The sequence below is a fragment of the Nicotiana tabacum genome, chromosome 2 (genome assembly GCF_000715075.1).
Source record: "Nicotiana tabacum cultivar K326 chromosome 2, ASM71507v2, whole genome shotgun sequence".
Taxonomy (NCBI): domain Eukaryota; kingdom Viridiplantae; phylum Streptophyta; class Magnoliopsida; order Solanales; family Solanaceae; genus Nicotiana; species Nicotiana tabacum.
Window position 1 is genome coordinate 45,422,826 of NC_134081.1, and position 20,108 is coordinate 45,442,933.

General features: G+C 35.6%; 2 protein-coding genes across 3 annotated transcripts; one reads left to right on the forward strand and one right to left on the reverse strand.

Annotated features, from left to right (window-relative positions):
- The first annotated feature begins 370 nt into the window (after positions 1-370).
- Positions 371-12,878, forward strand: LOC107821352 (uncharacterized). 2 transcript variants are annotated; one of them, XM_016647790.2, is made up of 4 exons: positions 371-513; positions 634-2,361; positions 2,742-3,784; positions 12,327-12,878. In XM_016647790.2, the coding sequence occupies exons 2-4, from the start codon at positions 865-867 to the stop codon at positions 12,442-12,444; spliced, it is 2,658 nt and encodes an 885-aa protein (XP_016503276.2). In that variant the 5' UTR covers positions 371-513; positions 634-864; the 3' UTR covers positions 12,445-12,878. The 2 variants fall into 2 exon arrangements, with proteins under 2 accessions (XP_016503276.2, XP_016503275.2); XM_016647789.2 differs by having other exon boundaries at positions 373-541.
- A 3,376-nt stretch (positions 12,879-16,254) lies between these two features.
- LOC107821353 (CBL-interacting protein kinase 2-like) lies at positions 16,255-18,973 on the reverse strand. The gene is made up of 2 exons (XM_016647791.2): positions 18,854-18,973; positions 16,255-18,302 (listed from the first exon to the last, which is right to left on the reverse strand). The coding sequence occupies exon 2, from the start codon at positions 17,889-17,891 to the stop codon at positions 16,470-16,472; it is 1,422 nt and encodes a 473-aa protein (XP_016503277.2). The 5' UTR covers positions 17,892-18,302; positions 18,854-18,973; the 3' UTR covers positions 16,255-16,469.
- Between the last annotated feature and the right edge of the window lie 1,135 nt (positions 18,974-20,108).

Sequence of the window (20,108 nt, forward strand, 5' to 3'; positions counted from 1 at the left end):
TAATATAAATGACTAATTAACACAATTATAAAGAAATTGGGCAACAAATGCACGTTCATAGATGACCTATACACAAGTATGATAGAATTCAACTCAACAAATTTTCAATTACTAAGAATAAAATGAGCAACAACATCTGAAAAAAAAGTGTAATAAATGCAATTGTCTTTAAGGAACATTTGATGGGGATCTAAAATAAATTGGGGGCATTAATTAGGAACTTATCAACTGTAATTAGATTACAATCTTCAGATTATATTATTACTACTCCACTAATCACTGCCAACAGCAACCCGTACCGGTCTGTTTTAATTAATAACTCCGGTTCAATCAATGCCTTTATAAAGAAACCAAACATATTTCTCTCTCTTTATCTCCTTTAAAAATATTTTCTCTTTCATCAATCCAACAATCTTTCACAAAATATTTCGCCGGAAAATTGCATCCGAAGGGACCGTCACTGTGTCCGGTCGTCGATTATTTTCCGATGAATCTCCGATGGGCATCGAATTAGTAAGCACCTCGATTTTTCGCCATTTTCGTAAGTTTTTAAAATTATTCTTTCCGTGTCATTTAGGTTATTGAGCTAAAATAAAACTTTGAAACCCTAACCTATTTGTTCCCGCTTCATAGGTGCTTTCTATCACGATTCGCTTTGTTAGGGTTTTGAAGAATTGAAAAAATTGGGGGGAAAGGGGGAAGTTTCAGAGCTAGGGTTTTGCATTGGATTGGTGAACCTGTGGTTATTGTTGTTGTTGTTACAGAAGGGAAGATTTGAGATATTAATTGTTTTTAATAGTAATATTTTTGGGGAGTTAAGAAAAAAAAATTGATTTTTGATAGGTTGTGGGGTTGAAAAGGATAATGTGTATACTGTGTTCCATCCAAAAGTGGTCGCGAAGAGTTGCAACCATGTTACCTTGGTTAGTGATTCCATTGATTGGTTTATGGGCATTATCACAGTTATTTCCACCTGCATTTAGGTTTGAAATCACATCACCAAGGCTTGCATGTGTGATTGTGCTTGTGGTTACTCTTGGCTGGTATGAGGTTTTGATGCCTAAGTTGTCTGCTTGGCGGGCAAGGAGAAATGCTAGGTTTAGGGAAAGGAAGAGGTTTGAGGCTATTGAAATGCAGAAATTGAGGAAGACGGCAACGAGGAGGTGTAGGAATTGTTTGACTCCGTATAGGGATCAGAATCCTGGTGCTGGCAAGTTCATGTGTTCATATTGTGGGCATATTTCTAAGAGACCCATTTTAGACTTGCCTGTGCCGCCAGGGTTGGGGCTTTCAAATTCAGGGATTTTGAAAGATTTGGTTGGGAAAGGTGGGAAGATGTTAAATGGTGGAAAGGTTTGGTCGGACAACAGGTGGATGTGTGGGGGGCAGGATTGGTTAGAGAATGGGAATTGGGTTGGTGGTGGTGGTTTTTTTTTTAGCAAGTCGGATTCTTGGAGAAACAACGGCGGCGGTGGATTCTTTGGGGTGGAGCACTGTTTAGCAGAGAAGTCATATTCTCGTGTTTTTACTTTTGCCTGCAAGGCACTGACTGCTTTTTTCTTAAGTATCATGTGGCTCTGTAGAAAGGTTTTTAGGATTAGTTCCTCTAGAGGTGATGCTTCAGTGGACGCAGAACGGAGGGCAATGATGGATAAGAGAGGTGATAATGGGGGAAATTGTCAGGAGAGTAGAGGGGAGAAAACTAGGAGGAAAGCTGAGGAGAAGAGGTTGGCTAGGTTGGAGAAAGAGCTAGCGGAGGAGGAGGAGCGAAAGCAAAGAGAGGAGGTCGCTAGGCTGGTGGAAGAACGTAGGAGATTGCGGGATGAAAAAATGGAGGCAGAGAAAGAGTGGGGGAAGGGGTCTCCCTCTGCTAAAGTACGGGACAGTAAAAAGGAAGCCGAAAAGAAGCGGCAAGAGAAGAAGAAAGATAGGGACAGGGGATCTAGCAAAAGCAACTCAGATGCGGAAGAGCTGGATAAAAGACAAGGCAAGGAGAGTGCGAGGAATAAGCGAAGTGATGGTGATAGAAGGCAGCAACAAAAAAATGGGCTTGAAAGTATTAAGACACATAATGTAGAAGTTGTACACGGTTTTAAGGGTGTTTCTTCTAGCAATACTAACCATGGAAATGTTGGTACTCGGTACTTGGATCGTATGAAGGGCACTTTCTTATCATCTTCTAGAGCATTTAGTGGAGGTGGTTTTTTTGGCAAGAGTAATACTACTCCTGTTCCAAGAGAGCAGAAATCTAATACTTCAGTAGACCCTGTTCATTATGCCTGTAGGAGGGAACTATTTCAGCCAGATCGGGTACCTGGAAAGCTGAATCCAATTGGAGATGACAGGAGTATGAATCGGCCTGTAAGTTTTTTGTCATCTACTATTTCAATTGCTTATATCGAAGTGCTCCTTCTCATCAAGTGTTTTTGAAAATGTTTTGTTCTGTATAACAGTAGTGTAGTATTTTTCCTTCTCATCAAGTGTCTTGCTTGGTACTTATTAAGGAATTCTGCTTAATCTTTTTTTTTTTTTTTGAATTCTGCTTAATCTTGCAGCTGATAACTTCGTTTACCATTTTTGTTTTTCAAATTTTGGCCTGTTCATCTTGTTGACTTGACGTGAACCTACAGATAGATTCATATCATATCGAGATATTTAATGCTTTTAAAAGATTATTTTGGCTGTTGTTCAATGAGATATTGAACTCCTGTTAAGCTGTCAGTTTAATCTGTTCTTTACAGGTGCTTATTGAACCTCAACCATGTACAGTTCCTAAAAAATCTTGGCAACAACTATTCACTCGATCATCCACTGTTTCTTCCCCCTCTTCCAACGTAATCAGCAGACCAAGTGTTAAGCCCCAAGCAGAAATTGTGAGCCCTCCCTGTCAGCCTCCAGCTACTCAAACTTTTGACAACCCCATTAGCTTTGGTCTCCCATCGCCTTTCACTTTAACTTCTTTTCCTTGTGGACCCACAAGTTGTAGTACAACTGTTCCATCATCACCGGGAGCACGACATTCTCAAATTGGAGAAGGACCAGGTCAGTTATTGGCAGAAGAGTTGGAGAATTTTGAAGATCCTTGTTATGTTCCAGACCCTGTGTCATTGCTTGGTCCAGTTTGTGAGTCCCTTGATGACTTTCAACTGGAGGTGGACCTTGGCTTTGTGTCAGATACAGGAATTGACAACCCAGGTGTGGTAAGAAGTGTGAAGGCATCTTCCGAACTGACCAGGCCTTCACCAATTGAGTCTCCAATATCACGGATGCGTGTTCCAGAGGAAAGGCATGCTGGGTCTTTTCTTTTCAACAATCCTAATGCTCAGGACATGCGCACTGTGCCAATGAATGTTACAAATAATGCAAATGATACAGGAACATGGCAGATGTGGAATAGCTCTCCGCTTGGTCAAGCTGGTCTAAGTTTGATAGGTTCTCCAACCAACTGGTGTTTGAATACAGATTTGAATACATCAAACGTGCCTCCTGCACCTCCAAGGACAATGGCGTCACTGTTTAAAAATGATGAACAACTCTCCGTCTGTCATTCTTCCCAAACAGTTTATACAGGAAGTTGCCAGAATGGTGGGACACTGAGTACTGTTTTGCCTGGTAGTGCTGAAAGCAGGTATCCAAAGGCTCCTTTTGGTACATATTCAGGAGGTGAAAGTCAATTTTCTCTCAAGTTTGAGGATGCTGCTCAAAGTGAAATGATGTATGGGAGTCCTAATGCTACTGCTACTAACCATCCATTTGCGTCGTCTCCGCCTAATTGTTGGGCCAAGTAAGCAAAAGAAAACCACTAATTTCTCTTGCCAATTGGAACTAAAGTAAAGTAAAACGTTTTTGCCTCTGTTTGAAAGTTTGAAGCAATTTGAGGTAGCCTATCTGCTGTACTTTTGCGTCAATATTATCTGAATCTTCTCTTTTCTCCTAGTCTCTGTTGAGAGTATCTTCTGTGTTTTCATAATGGTTGGCCATTTGTTGTGAATTTCATTACTTATTGACCCAAAAGAGTGCTGGTGTGTACTTAAAAAATATCTCTAATTCCCTCAATTATAAAGGATTCCAGAGACTCGACAAAAGTATTTACATCATGGTTGGCTACTGTTATCTCTTGTCTGAATAAGGTCTAGAGGTGCTTGCGTACATGTGTCTTATCCATTCATATGCATCTGATAGCCATATGTACATGTTGGCTTCCTTTTGACTATAGATAGTGCCGTTACTTTTACCCATAGAGGAGTAGGACATTTCAACATGTTTGTAACTATGAGAGTGTGTGCCTAAGGGAGAGCTCTTGTGTGCTTACCGAAAGTTGCAAATCAATTTTGAAGTTAAGATAGAACCTGAACTAGATACATCTTGGGACTGTTTTGTCTTGGATAATTGAATCCAAAATTAAATGGGGTCAGCCTATGAATCCTTTAATATTCATACCGCATCATTTGGACGCGTGTTTACACATAAATAGTGTGAGAAACAATACAAGGAAGAAGATATTGAAAGAACTCTAACTTGATTATTCCTTCAAGCTATTGGGGTTTAAATAGCTGAGTGTACATGTCCTAAGAAAGGAAAGAGGATAAAAAACATAATCACGAGGAGTAAATCATGCTATACTATATTTACAAGATCCTAGACTATTTTAGATTATCTACAAGATTCTGATACTTTCCCTTAAGCTGGTGCATATAAATCATATGTACCAAGCTTGTTACAAATGTAGCTGATATGAGAGAGCTTTAGTGAAATCATTTGGACGCGTGTTTACACATAAATAGTGTGAGAAACAATACAAGGAAGAAAATATTGAGAGAACTCTAACTTGATTATTCCTTCAAGCTATTGGGGTTTAAATAGCTGAGTGTACATGTCCTAAGAAAGGAAAGAGAATAAAAAACATAAATCATTGGGAGTAAATCATGCTATACTATATTTACAAGATCCTAGACTATCTTAGATTATCTACAAGATTCTGATACTTTCCCTTAAGCTGGTGCATATAAATCATATGTACCAAGCTTGTTACAAATGTAGCTGATATGAGAGTGAGAGCTTTAGTGAAATCATTTGGACGCGTGTTTACACATAAATAGTGTGAGAAACAATACAAGGAAGAAAATATTGAGAGAACTCTAACTTGATTATTCCTTCAAGCTATTGGGGTTTAAATAGCTGAGTGTACATGTCCTAAGAAAGGAAAGAGAATAAAAAACATAATCATCGGGAGTAAATCATGCTATACTATATTTACAAGATCCTAGACTATCTTAGATTATCTACAAGATTCTGACACTTTCCCTTAAGCTGGTGCATATAAATCATATGTACCAAGCTTGTTACAAATGTAGCTGATATGAGAGTGAGAGCTTTAGTGAAATCAGTGTTTTAAAAGGCGTTTTCGGGGCGAGGCGCACCAAAAACGCCCCGAGGCGATGGTGTGGGACGAAAGTCTCAAGAGGCGTACGCCCAACAATTCGGGGCGTACGACCGGGCATTTGAGGCGCGTTTTTTTAATGAGGCGTAAGCCCTAGAGATTTTTTCAAATTAAAACAAATTTTGTTGAATAAGTCATTCATATAATACCCAAATTCTCAAAAGTCAGCTTGGTAATTACTCAAAAGTTTTAAAAAGGAACTGAAATATATTAAATTTAAAAGTCAAGACCTTTTTTATTGATCGAAGCCCTAATTCATGGTCTTTCCCAATTCTTTATCTTGTCTGCTAGTCTGCTAATATCTCCCAAAAGCAACAAATATTCAATTTATTTTTACAAATACAAAGAGAACTCCATTCTCCCTCATAGCAGCAAGTTTAAAGTTCAAATTGCGGGTTAGTCATCTTTTTTGTTCCTCCATGTAGAAAATTTTATTCTTTTAGATTCAAGTTACTTGTGCTTATAAGTAGCGTATAATAGATTGTTTTAACTAGTTTTTTGCGGGGATGGAGCGCGCGCGCGCGCACACACATATATATTTCACATATTTATAGTTTTCTTCAATTTTTATGCAATTTTACCTGTTTATGAATATTTATTGTAATTATATTATTTTATAAAATATTAAAAATTAAATACCTATGGGGCTTACGCCCCGTGCCTCAGGGCTTACGCCTCGCTGAGGCATATATAAAACGCCTCGCCTTACGCCCACGCCTTTTAAAACACCGAGTGAAATTACTGCAAGCTGATTTTTGACATTACGAATTTCGTAACAATATCTCCTCTGAGTATCTTTTCACTAATGAAGTAACAATTATTTTGTTCTCATGAAATACCGGATAGATAAAGAGCAGTTTGGTTATTGCACACAAGTTCCATCTAGCTGATTTTTACAAACTTTAATTCTCTCAGCAACTGTTTAGTCCAAATTAGTTTGCAAGTCGCCACAAGCATTGCTCGGTATCTTGCTTTTGCACTAGATCGAGGGACCAAATTTTGTTTTTTGCTTTTCCTAAATACTAAATTACCTCATACTAGGACATAATATCCAGACATAGACAACATACCAGAAGGTGATCCCGCCTGATCATCGTCTGTGTATCCAACAAATTGCTCATGGCTTTGATCCTAAAAAAACAATCCTTATGCCCGGCCTTGATTTTAAATGGGGCTGATATTTATATGTCGAAGAATACGGACAACTGCATCCCAGATAGTTAGCAATGGGGGATCTACCTTATAAGGTAGGCGTGCCGCGCCACCCACACGCTTCAAAAAAATATTGAGTATGTATGCAGATATCTGGTATAAAACGTACATACAGTTAAAGTGGCATCTGGAATGCATAAAGTAGGCGTGGTGCAATGGTTAAGTGTTGCCTTTGAAGTGTTATGTTTACTTGACGAATTTGAGTTCAGTTCGCCTTGGAAGTAGTTTATTTTATTTCCCTACTTACTATCCCCTTTATTCTCCATTGAGCACTAGCCCTCACCTCTCTCTTACCTTCTTTTTTTTCCTCTTTTTTCTTCCTTCCATTTTCTAGATCTCTCTCTTCCTTCTTTTTTACATTAACCCTCATTTTGTTTATACCTTTATACCTTAATTATTTCATAAGCAACTTCTTTCGGTAAGTAATGTGAATTTTAATTAACATATAACTATTTTCTTTATAATGGCGCGACATTGATCGACATATTGGAGTATAATTTGAGCAGTAGTTTCTAATGGCTTTTGAAAAAATTAAATGGCTTGATTAATAGACATTTTGGGTTCATTATCGTAGATTGAATATTTGAAGCGTTTACTATGTAAAGAATTGCCAAAAAACTTGACAAGGTATCCAAGTATACGGGATTTTTTCAATTGTTAATAAAATTTACCTTATAAAAAGAATCCTTTGGTAAAAAGGCGGGCCTTAAGTTGATCAATTTGACCATCTAAACCAACTTTAACTTTATAAACCCATCGACAACCAACAATAGATTTACTGGAGGTAGATGAGCAAGCTCTCAAGTACCATTAGCATGTAAAGCATACATCTTTTTTATCATAGCATGTCACCATCAAAAGACTTTCAAGGCTATTGCATGCTTCCAATGAAATATCCGATGTTGAGGCTAGCTTGCAATCGATTTTTAAAAGAGTTTTTTCTTCTAAATATAAGAGAGGTTGTTTCCTCTTTCTTTCAAGTTTTAGCAGTGAAGTCCTGTTGTGCACCCTAAATTATACCATGCATTCTATTCATACGTGTTTCTTTTCCTAATCCATGGTCAACCAGGAAAATTGGTGATGTTTCCATTTGGTTTCCTCTTTCCTATGAGTCTATGGGGCTAAGCTCATCTCGGATTTTCTTCATTATTCTAGGCAACTTTAAATTTTGAAGTTGGGCATGCATATAACTGATGCAAGATCAAGAAGGCCCAGAATCCAAGAAATTCAAGAATCCATTTAAGATTAGGATTTCTTTTCCATAAAGATTAGGATTTCTAATTCCTTCTTTTAGTAGGATTATATTTGTAGTTCTAGTCAAACTAGGATTATTAGTTGGTATTCCATTCCTACAAGAATTCCTTTTCCAATTTTAGTTAGAATAGGTTTTTCTTAACTTTATTCTTATTCTAGTTTAATTAGGATTAGTTTTCCTTAACCTCATCAATGTTACTCGTTGTAAGACCTATTTAAAGGGCTCAATATGCTGAAAATAAAGATTGGTGATTAGTTTTTCTAAGCTTTTGCTTCAAAAACGTGATTGATCTTTTATTTCATTCTTTTTCCTTTATTCAACGCTTCTTTCCACCTTACATTCTTCTAACGTGAGTTTGAAGAACGCTTTCGCTAGTTTTGTGAAAAACTTTAGCGGTGTGCTTTTGTTTTTCTCTCTTCTTTGTACTTGTGAGGTGTAAAACCTCGAAAGTACATCAATTTGGTATCAGAGCGCAAGTTCCAGGTCCGAATTCTTGATTTGCTATCTTGTTCATCGTGTCACCAAACAAGAAAATACCAAGTTCGGGATCCTCTTCAATGGATCTTCAATTAAAAGTTCATAAATTAAGAACTAGAATCCTTGAACGAAACAACGAAGAAATTAAAGTGCAGCTAGATGGCTTTAAAGTGCAGCTAGATGACTTGAGGGAATCAATGGAGAATCTGAATAAATTAGTTGAACGTTTGGTGTTTCAAAATCAGACACCAAATCTATCACAACGCCTACTACCTCCACCACCACGACCACCTCCATCACCATATAACATACTAGTGCTACCGCCACGTCAACCACTTCGATATCCACCAATTCAACTGCAAAGATCAAGATATATTGAGCAAGCTGAAGAGGTTGAAGCTGACCAAGGCACAAGAGTACCAAGGCACCATGCCCAATATGATAAATATGGATGTGAAGAGGACGGAATTGATGAAGGTAATTATCAAAGAGACGAGGAACATGCATTGGATCCACAAGATGAGGATTTACCACCAAAGTTTTGTGATGATCCATTGGAGTATCCAACAATGTGTGCCATTGACTTTCCGCCTTTCATAGAAGCTCAACACGATATTGACTTGATTGTTGACTATATCATTCCAAACAAGTCAGCATATTGTGTTAGTCCTAAAGTCCATAAAAATATGCATGAACAAGAGGAAGGATTACCTATAAAGGAGTGGATAATGGAGAGTTTGAGTCCATGTATTAGAGAAACAAGATGTCTTAACGTCATAAATATATATGGCTATTATCAAAGTGACTATTGGTGTACAAGCGATGCAATTGATGCATACCCAAGAAGAGCGTTTATCTCCATACTTAATTCAAAGCTAGACATGGAGTTGGCTAAGCTTCATGAAGTTCCAACACCAATAACTTAATATCGTCAGTTGAAGTTTGATACTCAATTTAGAAAGATTACATGGAGAAGTCATGGTAGAAAGTTGGAACTTAGAAAGTGGGATTTAGTTCGACCACATGCTAAGTTTTCTTACAACGTGAAAAGGCTCTATAATAAGCTAGCAAAGTGTAACTTGAAACCTGGTGAGCATTGAGTCCCCATTCTTATTATAGCAAATCTTGCACCATCTATGGAAGTTGTTAGACTCGAGGGCGAGTCTTTTTCAACCAGGGGAGTATGCAAGATCAAGAAGGCCTAGAATCCAAGAAATTCAAGAATCCATTTAAGATTCGGATTTCTTTTCTATAAAGATTAGGATTTCTAATTCCCTCTTTTAGTAGGATTATGTTTGTAGTTCTAGTCAAACTAGGATTATTAGTTGGTATTCCATTCCTACAAGAATTCCTTTTCCAATTTTAGTTAGAATAGGCTTTTCTTAACTTTATTCTTATTCTAGTTTAATTAGGATTAGTTTTCCTTAACCTCATCAATGTTACTCGTTGTAAGACCTATTTAAAGGGCTCGATATGCTGAAAATAAAGATTGGTGATTAGTTTTTCTAAGCTTTTGCTTCAAAAACGTGATTGATCTTTTATTTCATTCTTCTTCCTTTATTCAACGCTTCTTGCAATCTTGCGGGATTGAGGAACGTGTGGGTGAGGTTTCTTTCCATCTTATATTCTTCTAACGTGAGTTTGAAGAACGTTTTTGCTAGTTTTGTGAAAAACTTTAGCGGGGTGCTTTTGTTTTTCTTTGTTCTTTGTACTTGAAAGGTGCAAAACCTCGAAAGTACATCAATAACAAAGCAACAAGCCCCCTTCAACATCTCTTATGAAGTGTTGTACACTTTTGAAAGCTAGATCCACATGAGGTGTGTAATGCATAGCTTAAAAGCATCTTGGATATGTTTCTAGCATGGTATCTTGAATGTCTCCACCTTCCAGTCTTCTTGTAGGGTAAAATGGGAATGTTGGAGTTAAAACTTAGTAAATATAGAACGGTGGCATTCTTCTCGAAACAGACTTAAAAAGAAAGTAAGGAAACATAAATTGAAAGGGAGGGAGTATTATTTTTAAAGTTCCATGAAGTGATGGTCCATGCTTCGGGCATCATTGTCAAGTACATAACCACGTGTTAATGAGTTAGGGGTCCCTTTTCTGCTGTTGTTCCTTTCATATTCTTTTTAGAGAAAAATTGTCCTAATTCAACTAGTCACTGTTTGAAGTAGATATGGAAGCTAAATGATTGTCTTTAAGTTGGCTAATGACACCACTATTAGGTGCATGGACAATTCAGTGCCATGTTTCTGCACTTGTTAGGCCGTGAAACCAGCAGCTTGGATGAGCTGCTGGCGGACATATTAGTGTAACTTATGCATTATATTTGGGTAAAGCTTAATAGCTCTTCTCCCCCAGCTTAAACTTATAAACGTCAATACTACGTTTGATTGGGGTGAGAAGGGGAGGAATGCAGGGGCACTAGTAAAAAAAGTGGTGTAAAGGCATCTTCCTCATGTGGGTGGTAAAGAATTAAAATTAGAATGGCAGGTAAAAATATGAAGTCAATCTTTTCGTTTGGATGGCGACCTAGAGTGCTATATATAACGGGCTGAGAATTTAATGAGGCATCACTTATCAGTTGGGCTTCATGAGCAATGAAATGGGGGAGGATGTATCTTTCTGTACATTGCAAACTTTTGTAAGAACTGTGGAATAGAATGCTGAAGTTCTTAGTCATACCTAAAACAGTTAAGGAATTATTTTGTACTCCTCAGAGGCTCAGACAGTATGATGACAACATCGCTGGAAAGAGATCATAGAGCTGTAGACGGAGTCCTTGTCTTAGGTGCAGATGGTGTCATGGTGGTTTCACTTTTTTGTATATACATCCACTCCAACTTGGATTGATGATTGTACTTGTTGAAAGGATTTCCTGTTTGTACCTTACCCACAAAAAAATTAAAAAAATAAAAAACTCCTGTATGTAGGTAGACTTGATGTATTCTTCTTGAATTTGAGGTTGGCTCTTTTTTTTCTCCTATAAAATTTATTTAAAAAGCATTAATAACTCTACATTAGTTTTTCAATCCCGTCAAAGTTGGAGGCAGAATGTAGATGCCAGTTTACATCCTTCCAGCTATAGCAAACAAATGGAGGGAAATAACAAATTCTGTTCATAATGGAAGTAAATCAACAATCATCTTGCCGCTCCCTTCTCCCTCCCCTTCCTTAAGCAAAACATTTTGTGAATGAGAATCTTTTTTTTAACAAAATATTGGAACCTCCACTTATGGCTATTTAACATTTAGTACTAGCTCAAAGCTACTTATAGATAAGTCTGGTGAAAACTAACTAGTGGCTTATATGAATTGTTTTTTGAACTATGGCTCATTAGCTTTATTGAGTACCTGTAAGCAGATACTAAGCTGTGCCAAGTAATTTAATGGTGGCATATTGACAAAAGTTCTTACCAATTTCCATGTTTTTTCCCCGCAATATGTTAGAACGTGCTCACGAAGCACGTGTTTACACAGGTTGAGATGAGTCCAAGTGGATCGAATTGGATATTGAGGATTTATATAACCGACATAACTAGCTTCAAAATGAGGTGTATTTGCTATAGTTAATGAAATCAAGCATTATATTTAAGTTTTTCAATGTTAACTTGGATTGCAAAAATAGGTTATGGATATAAATGGTCTTGTCCTTTCTATTCCTATCATTGTGCCTTCTTGATTTTTCTTGGTAAGCATTTTTAAGCTTTGGTTATGGATTTGTAACTTGGTGATGCTGGTGTTTTTCTGGGATGATAAGTTGCTTATTTGACATGTTTTTCTTATTTTGCATATATTATGTGAGTGTCTTAGAAATAGATTGTTGAACTCTTTGTTCTGGTGAGATCTTGGTTACTATTTCTTTCTATTTTGTGAAAGATTCTCTTTTCCCTCTCCTCTTTTGCCATCTTACTCTTGTGATTTACTCATCTATTTTTTCCAGAAAGGACTGGACTCCGCAGCATTTGGGTGAAGCTTTTGGCAGCTCACCGATGGCTAGGTCCTCTGTTGGTGGCTTATATTCCACACCAAATGTACAGTCTTTTTGGTCTACTGAATAAAAAAAAAAAAGAAAGAAAAAGGAAAAAATGGGATAGAGTACAAGGGACTTGAACACACCCTCCTGTTACTGAGGAGGAAAGTACCCTCTTTTTTGGGAGGACAGTTTAGAATGCTACACTCATTGTATCTTCTTTTCTTTAAAAAGGAAGAGTTACATTAGATGATAGCGATATATGTTTCCACTTATGCGCTTCTAATCAGGTAAAAATCAATTATGATACGGCTGAGTACATCTCTTTTGATCTTTTTGACAGAGGGGCAATCACGGATATAGATGAATAGAGCTGTTTCCACTTACATGTTACATAGTTTTGGATACAACTCAAATAGATGTCCTATTAAGGCATAGACAGTACTTCCATTTATACTGCATATCTCTGTAAGGTTCAGCGATGTTTTTGAAGGACTAAGCAGTGAAGGAAGCCTTTTATTATTCGTTTTTGGTTGAGGTTCGTGCATTTGTTATGATGCAATTTTCAAGCGAGAAAGAGGAAATATGGGGGCTTGCTTGCCACCTATACAGGTTTTGATCTGTTGTCCTTACAGTTAAAACAGGGAACTGGTTAGTGTATATAGCTCTTACTCAGCTGTTTGACATCTAATTTATCATGGTCTTCTCCACTATCTGCTACATTTCCCCTTCTCTTTTTTCCTGCTGTTTCTGTTTCATGTACTTTCGCGTATGAGTTCTAGCAAAAGGCAGTATGTGCCATGTCCCCTTGTGAAATTTTGGGTTCAGATCGCAATAATGGCTTGATATCTATAAATTAGAATCTAGGTGGAGGAACCTGTACAATAGAACTGGGAACCACAGGTTCTTAACATCACTTATCAGCAAAAAGTATTTTCTCCATTTAGATGCCCAGCTATGATGAAGGGGGAAAAGAATGAAAAATGCGTGTTTCAAAATTTAGCTTATAGTATATTATGGAGTATCATATGGAAAAACTGTGGTTAATTCCAGGTGGATATTGAGTCTCATTGTCCAAGTGCCCCTTGTATGTAAAAATATATGATACTATTGCTTACTAAAAGCGCCTTTTTGTGCAAGCTACTTTTTTTGTAACAAGTTCAAACTACTCCCTCCGTTTCAATTTATGTGAACCTATTTCCTTTTTAATCCGTGCCAAAAAGAATGATCACTTTCCTTATTTGGAAACAATTTATCTTTATGCAATGATTTATAGTCACACAAAATATATGTGCTTCATTTTACACTACAAGTTCAAAAGTCTTTTCTCTTTTCTTAAACTCCGTGCCCAGTCAAATGGGTTCACATAAATTGAAACGGAGGGAGTATATATTTCATAATTATACAGAAGTTCATAATTAGTTTCAATATATTTCTTTTCCTCCTGCTGTCAGCAGTTGTTAATAGTTTGATTAATGGCAAAATACATGAAGAGACACTTAAAGTTGAACTCAGATGTCTATCTCACTTTCCAACTTACTCAATGATCAAATAGACACTTCTTGTTAGCCAAATTGTACCTTCTGAACACGTGTCTGTACGTGAAATACACTATGTGCTGACACGTCAAGTCAACAGATGAAATAATGACACGTGTAATTTCAAAATAAAAAAATACCTTAACAATAACTTAATTAAAAAAAACTCAAAAAGAATAATTCTTCCTCTTTCAAAAAATAGACTCCTTCCCTCCTCATCTTCTTCTCTGGCACTCCCTTCATCCCAAAACCAACGACCCTTTTTCAAAACTTTTACTCTAAAGCCCTTTAATAATTCCTTTATAAATTGGAAAAACTACCCTATATACCTACATAATAAAAAATAATTATCCGTATTTACCTATTTTAAAAGTAATTACATAAAATACCTATTCTATTACAATTAATTGCTCGCCCAACCTAATACAACTTTCCTTTTTCATCACGTCATCATCTCATTTCTCAAGGAGAAACATAAAATACTTTTAAGAAGTTTCAAAATCGTTTTTCCTCTTTCACTTCATGAAAAATCACAATTTTCAAATATGAAGTTCAATCACAAAAAAGATAGCATTTGTATGTTGTTTGTATTGTACCTTTTTCTTGCTGCCATCGCCCACTTTTTTATTTACGCTCCATAATTTATTTTATCTTCTAAAAGTAAAACAAAAAATAATATGTAATCTAACTAAGATTTGAATTTTCACGCGTGTTTGGAGAGTTGTTGGAATTTATTGGGTATTGTTCTTTGATGTGTAGATTATGATGTTAATGCTAATTTTCGAAGTTTTTATTGTGAGAAAATTAAATCCATCAATTGAAGTATCTTGAAGCTTGGCACTCACTAATTGGATTTGTTGAGTTTGTAGTTATTTCGATCCACTTGTGATTGGAGTGTGCTTGAATATTGATTGGAGGTTGTGATTATATTTTGAATCAATTTGGTGGAGATTTTGGAGTAGATTTTATAATTTTGGGTTGAAATTGAGTTGAACTAGCGAAAAGGACGAGTTTACACTGTATACCAAAATGGTATATTGTATACTATTTTGGTATATAATTAATTACGATAATACAATGTTACAGTATATAGTATAATATAATAGTATACTGTTGAATGAAGAACACAAGATATTATTTTGATATATTGTATACTATTTTGGCATATAATATATAATTTACTACAACAATATATTGTTATAGCACACAATATAATGTAACAATATACTGTTTCAATTTGCTCATTTTTTAATTTTTCAAAAATTTTAACCGGATCCTTTTTAAATATTTTAATAAAGTTCTCATGCCTTTTACAAAAAAAAAATAAAATAAAAAAATCTTAGAATAGATGTTTGATGGAGTTCTATAGAGATATTATTCACATTATTAGATGTAGATGTAGAAACAGACATAAAGTAGTAATATACCTAGTTGGTATATTTATATACCTTGTTAGTATATGATACCCTAACAATATATGATATATACTACGTTAGTATCATACATGATTTAAGGTTGTAGCTAAATATTTGTGAATTTGGTAGAAATTTTGCAGTAAATTTTTTAAATTTGAATTAAAGTCGAGTTAAACTGGCAAAGAAGAATTTGTACTGTATACCAAAATGATATACTATATACCATTTTAGTATACAGTTCTTTCCAACAGTATATTGTTATAGTATACTATATAATGTAACAGTATACTATTACAATTTGGTCATTTTAGAATTATTTGAAACTTTCATCGAGTTCTTTTTCAACTTTTCAACGGAGTTCTCATATTTGTTTTTTAAATGTTTTTTCTTAAATCAAAATATTTAGTTTGAAATATTTGATTGGAGGTTGTGGCTAAAGTTTGAGTCAATTTGGTGGAAATTCTGGAGTAGATTTTTTAAATTTAAGTTAAAATTGAGTTGAACTAGCGAAAAAATAGACATCTGAGGTCAACTTTAAGTGTCTTTTTATGTATTTTGCCTTGATTAATTTACCATACAAGTGATTGACAGTCGAGGAAGAAAAAGGTGGATACACCGAGAATGGTTCAACGGTACAATGTTCAAGTTATGATGAATGGAATGAAGGTAAATGGATAGTATCGCAATCCATTCGGACAACACAATCAAATGGAAGCACTAATATTGCATTATCACCAATAAATAATGCGTTGATCTTCTAATTGCAAATTAAAGGTATAGCTGTTTTACATATCTCAAGTTGTGCTACATACAAAACACTATCACAATCTCTCAATTTAGAACAAGTTTAACTTTTATATACCGACAACGACAATTAGGTTCATTAAAAGATGGTCAATACTAAACCAACCGTTCATAAAAGTGGATGAAAAGTTAGGCAATATATCTACCAAATACATTGATAATATAAAAACTTCTTACCCTGCTAGCGTGAATCAAGTTAAATCTGTTTACAGGATTTTTTGCTTTGCATACCGTTTGCTCCAGAGATCAAACGTAAAAGTAAACTCGAGCTTGGATCAAGAACATAAAGAAAATACAGAATGGGGTTGATTTTCTAGCTTTAAAACATAATTACATTGGCAGCGTAATTGTAGTCCCTACAGTGCATTCTGAGGTGAATCAGTGTCAAATGAGTCCCTTTGATAAGTCTGCAAATATTCTTCTTCTTCTGGCTGCTGAGTCCGTGGCTCATCACCTTGCCAAGTCCACACAATATCTTTCAATGCTGGTCTTATATCCTTCTTCATCATCTTCTTATACTCTATAGTATCTCCACTATTTTTCTTCACCTCAACAAAGTGAAAATTTGGAGTTACTACAAAGATTTCTGTATCGATAGATAACACTCCTTTTCTTCCTTCTTTAGATCCTTCTAACTTCAATAACCCTCCATCTTTTTTCATCACCTTCAACTTTAAACGCTTAGCTACATCCTCTAGCTTTGAGATGATTGTTTTCGCCGGTTGCCTTGATGTAAATCTGACTTCCCTCTTTTTGTTTCTTTCTTCAAACAAGCCAGACAAGTCAAAACCAGTTGACAATGAGATAATATCAAATGCATTCAAGTGTGCAGGCTTGGCCATTTCTGGCTTTGGCTCTGTATTCTCACAAACACTAAAAACAGCATCATCATTTTCAAGTGCTGCCTCCTTTGACTCTGCATCTTTAAGCATTGAGTCAGCATTATCTTTAATTGGTTTCAGTTGCAAGCCTTTCTTGAACCAAGAATTCTCCATTATCTTGGAAATGGATATTCTTGTGCTTGGATTTGGATCTAATATTTTCGATATAAGCCTGCGAGCATCAGGAGGGAACCAGTTAGGACATCTGAACTCAGCCTTACCAATCATTTTGTACATCTCCATTAGATTTGAATCATGGAATGGTAGATAACCAGCCAAAAGGACATATAATATCACCCCACATGACCAAATATCAGCTTTAGCACCATCATATCCTCTTCTGTTTATCACTTCTGGTGCAACATAAGCTGGTGTCCCACATGTGGTATGAAGCAAACCATCTTGTCTCTTAGATTCTGCAAGGGCACTCAATCCAAAATCTGAAATCTTTAAATTTCCATTTTCATCAACCAATAGATTCTCTGGTTTCAGATCTCTGTGATAAACCCCTCTACTATGACAGAAATCAATAGCACTAATCAACTGCTGAAAATACTTTCTTGCAACATCTTCTTTTAACTTCCCTTTAGCCACCTTGTTAAATAGCTCTCCTCCTTTCACATATTCCATCACAAAATAGATCTTCTTTTTGCTGGCCATGACCTCATAGAGCTGTACAATATTAGAGTGTCTAACCAATTTCATGACCGAAATTTCGCGTTTGATTTGATCAATCATCCCAACTTTCACAATCTTCTCCTTATCAATCATCTTAATTGCCACATTCAACCGAGTCTTAAGGTCTCTTGCATGATGGACCTTAGCAAAAGTGCCTTGTCCCAACAATTTCCCTAACTCATACCTTTCCATTAGTACAGTACTCCCCTTACTCTCCATATCAACTTCAGCAAACCAAAGTAATTAAACTAACTATTTTGCCCCCAATGAAACTCAATATTTATATACAAGATGCAAGATTTATCAAGGATTGAACAACTCAACCATCTTCACTAATATTGTGATACGATACTATTTGACCCTGAAAATATCTAGCAGGGTTTGACATTTGATGAGAGAATCTGGATGAAACTACAGGTGCAACCTCATCAAGTAAAAAGGAAAGTTTAAATAGAGCTTCAATCTCAAGAACCTCAGAGAAAGACTTCCTAGCATTTAAGCACATCTTTCAGCATTCCCTGGTCTTTTTAATGGACTAGAGAATACTAAAGAGGATGAACCAACTTACAAACAGGAATCTTTAACTGCTAAGAACCTCAAGTTTCCACACTGAGCAAATGATTTGTTTACCTGAATCAAATCATAAAGGGTAACTAAGAATACAGTTTAACATAATTGGTTTTGCAGGATTAACTAATATATGCTGACAGTATAAATATTTCAAAACTATCAGGTCACATAAAAACCAATTAAGTGCTAAATATATTAACTTCATTATAAAAATAAAATAGCTCATAGCTGCAAACAAATCCACGGGTCCCTGAATCAGAGGCTGTCAAGATCAAATAATTTAAAAGAAAAGAAAAAAGCAAAAATACTTTAAAGATCAATTCTTTGATTTAGGAAAACAAATAAAAAAAAAAGTGTTCTATTAGCATAAGTTTTGAACAAGTATCGAATCTTGATTTCATTGTCACTCTGAGAAACCAAGAAGAAATGGAAAATGGATGAACCATTTTTGATAGAAAAAGAAAAGAAACTTAGTCCAAAATGATTAAGGCATACAATCCATAAATAAAACTGCAGAAACAGACAGAAGATTATGAAGAGCAACATATACAGAACAATTAACAAGCCAATGCAAAAACTTAGAAAAATTGTAATACGGTGAATCTGGTTACCTTCAAAGTGAAGAATTACTCAAAACCAGCAGCAGCCTTAAGAAAGATTGATGATTAAGTACGTGGTTTTTGTGTTAATATTTGTGAAAATATTTGGACAGACACAGAATATGGGAAAAGGCATGGGCTTTTTATACCAGCTCTTTGTCTACTATTGCTAGTTGTTTAAAATAATACACCGTCCTACCTAAATTGTAGCTTACTGTTTAGCTTTTCCAATTTTGATTAGTATAGACATCTTAAACCCGATATTAACTTCTATACACTTTTAGCGTGAAATAAGTTCTTACACTGTCCTAAGCGAAAACTAAAAGTAACCTTCATAAAAAGTGGGACTAATAACTGCTCAAATAGATTAAATTCTATGTTGTTTGTACTCTTCAAAAATGCTTTCGGGTAAATATGTACTTATTGGAGGAATTTTCAGAAACCACTATTGTTTAGTAGCTATTAACTTCCTATAAGTATAATATATATAATTACTTCCTATAGCTACTATTTAGTTGTTACGGTCGTGTATTTGCGCTGCTGTATTCATGAATACATCAGCAAAAGGCGCATAAAAATCAAGGCAGTCCAGCTGTACGCGTATGTATTCACATGTATTCACGCCATGTATTCATGAATACAACAGCAAAAAGCGCCTAAAATCAGGGCAGTCCAGTTGTACGCGCATGTATTCACATGTATTCGCGCTGCTGTATTCATGAATACAGCAGCAAAAAGCGCATGAATACAGCAGCAAAAAGCGCCTAAAATCAGGGCAGTCCAGCTATACACGCATGTATTCACATGTATTTGCGCCATGTATTCATGAATACAGTAACGACAATCACCTTAAAAATATGTATGCCGCGTGTCTAATAACGGAAATAATATCAATTAGCGTGATACACTCTTAATATAACTCAACAAAATCAATTCTAACATGCCTCATTATCAACCCACAACCCAACTAATTAGAATGATTTTTCAGTTGTATATAACTTTTGTATTTAGTGTGTTTTGATTTTTTTTTTTTTACTATTGCATTCATTAGATTCAACGTTTGTATTTACTGTATTCGCTATTTTATATGTAGTGTATTCAAATATATTTGTATTAATAGTATTTTAGTTATTCCTAATACATGTTATTACTGTTGTATTCAGTATATTTCATTGGTTATATTCACTGTATTTCACCCGCCATGCACATCGTCATATCCCCCGACCGTCTGCCCGATATGGCCACTAAAATCATTCAGTGTATTTTA

Excerpts from the sequence above, each read along its gene's own strand:
- LOC107821353 (XM_016647791.2), bottom strand. The coding sequence starts at position 17,891 with ATGGAGAGTAAGGGGAGTACTGTACTAATGGAAAGGTATGAGTTAGGG.
- LOC107821352 (XM_016647790.2), top strand. The coding sequence starts at position 865 with ATGTGTATACTGTGTTCCATCCAAAAGTGGTCGCGAAGAGTTGCAACC. Across the intron at positions 2,362-2,741 it reads ACAGGAGTATGAATCGGCCT|GTGCTTATTGAACCTCAACC; the intron begins GTAAGTTTTTTG and ends TGTTCTTTACAG. Across the intron at positions 3,785-12,326 it reads CCGCCTAATTGTTGGGCCAA|AAAGGACTGGACTCCGCAGC; the intron begins GTAAGCAAAAGA and ends TATTTTTTCCAG.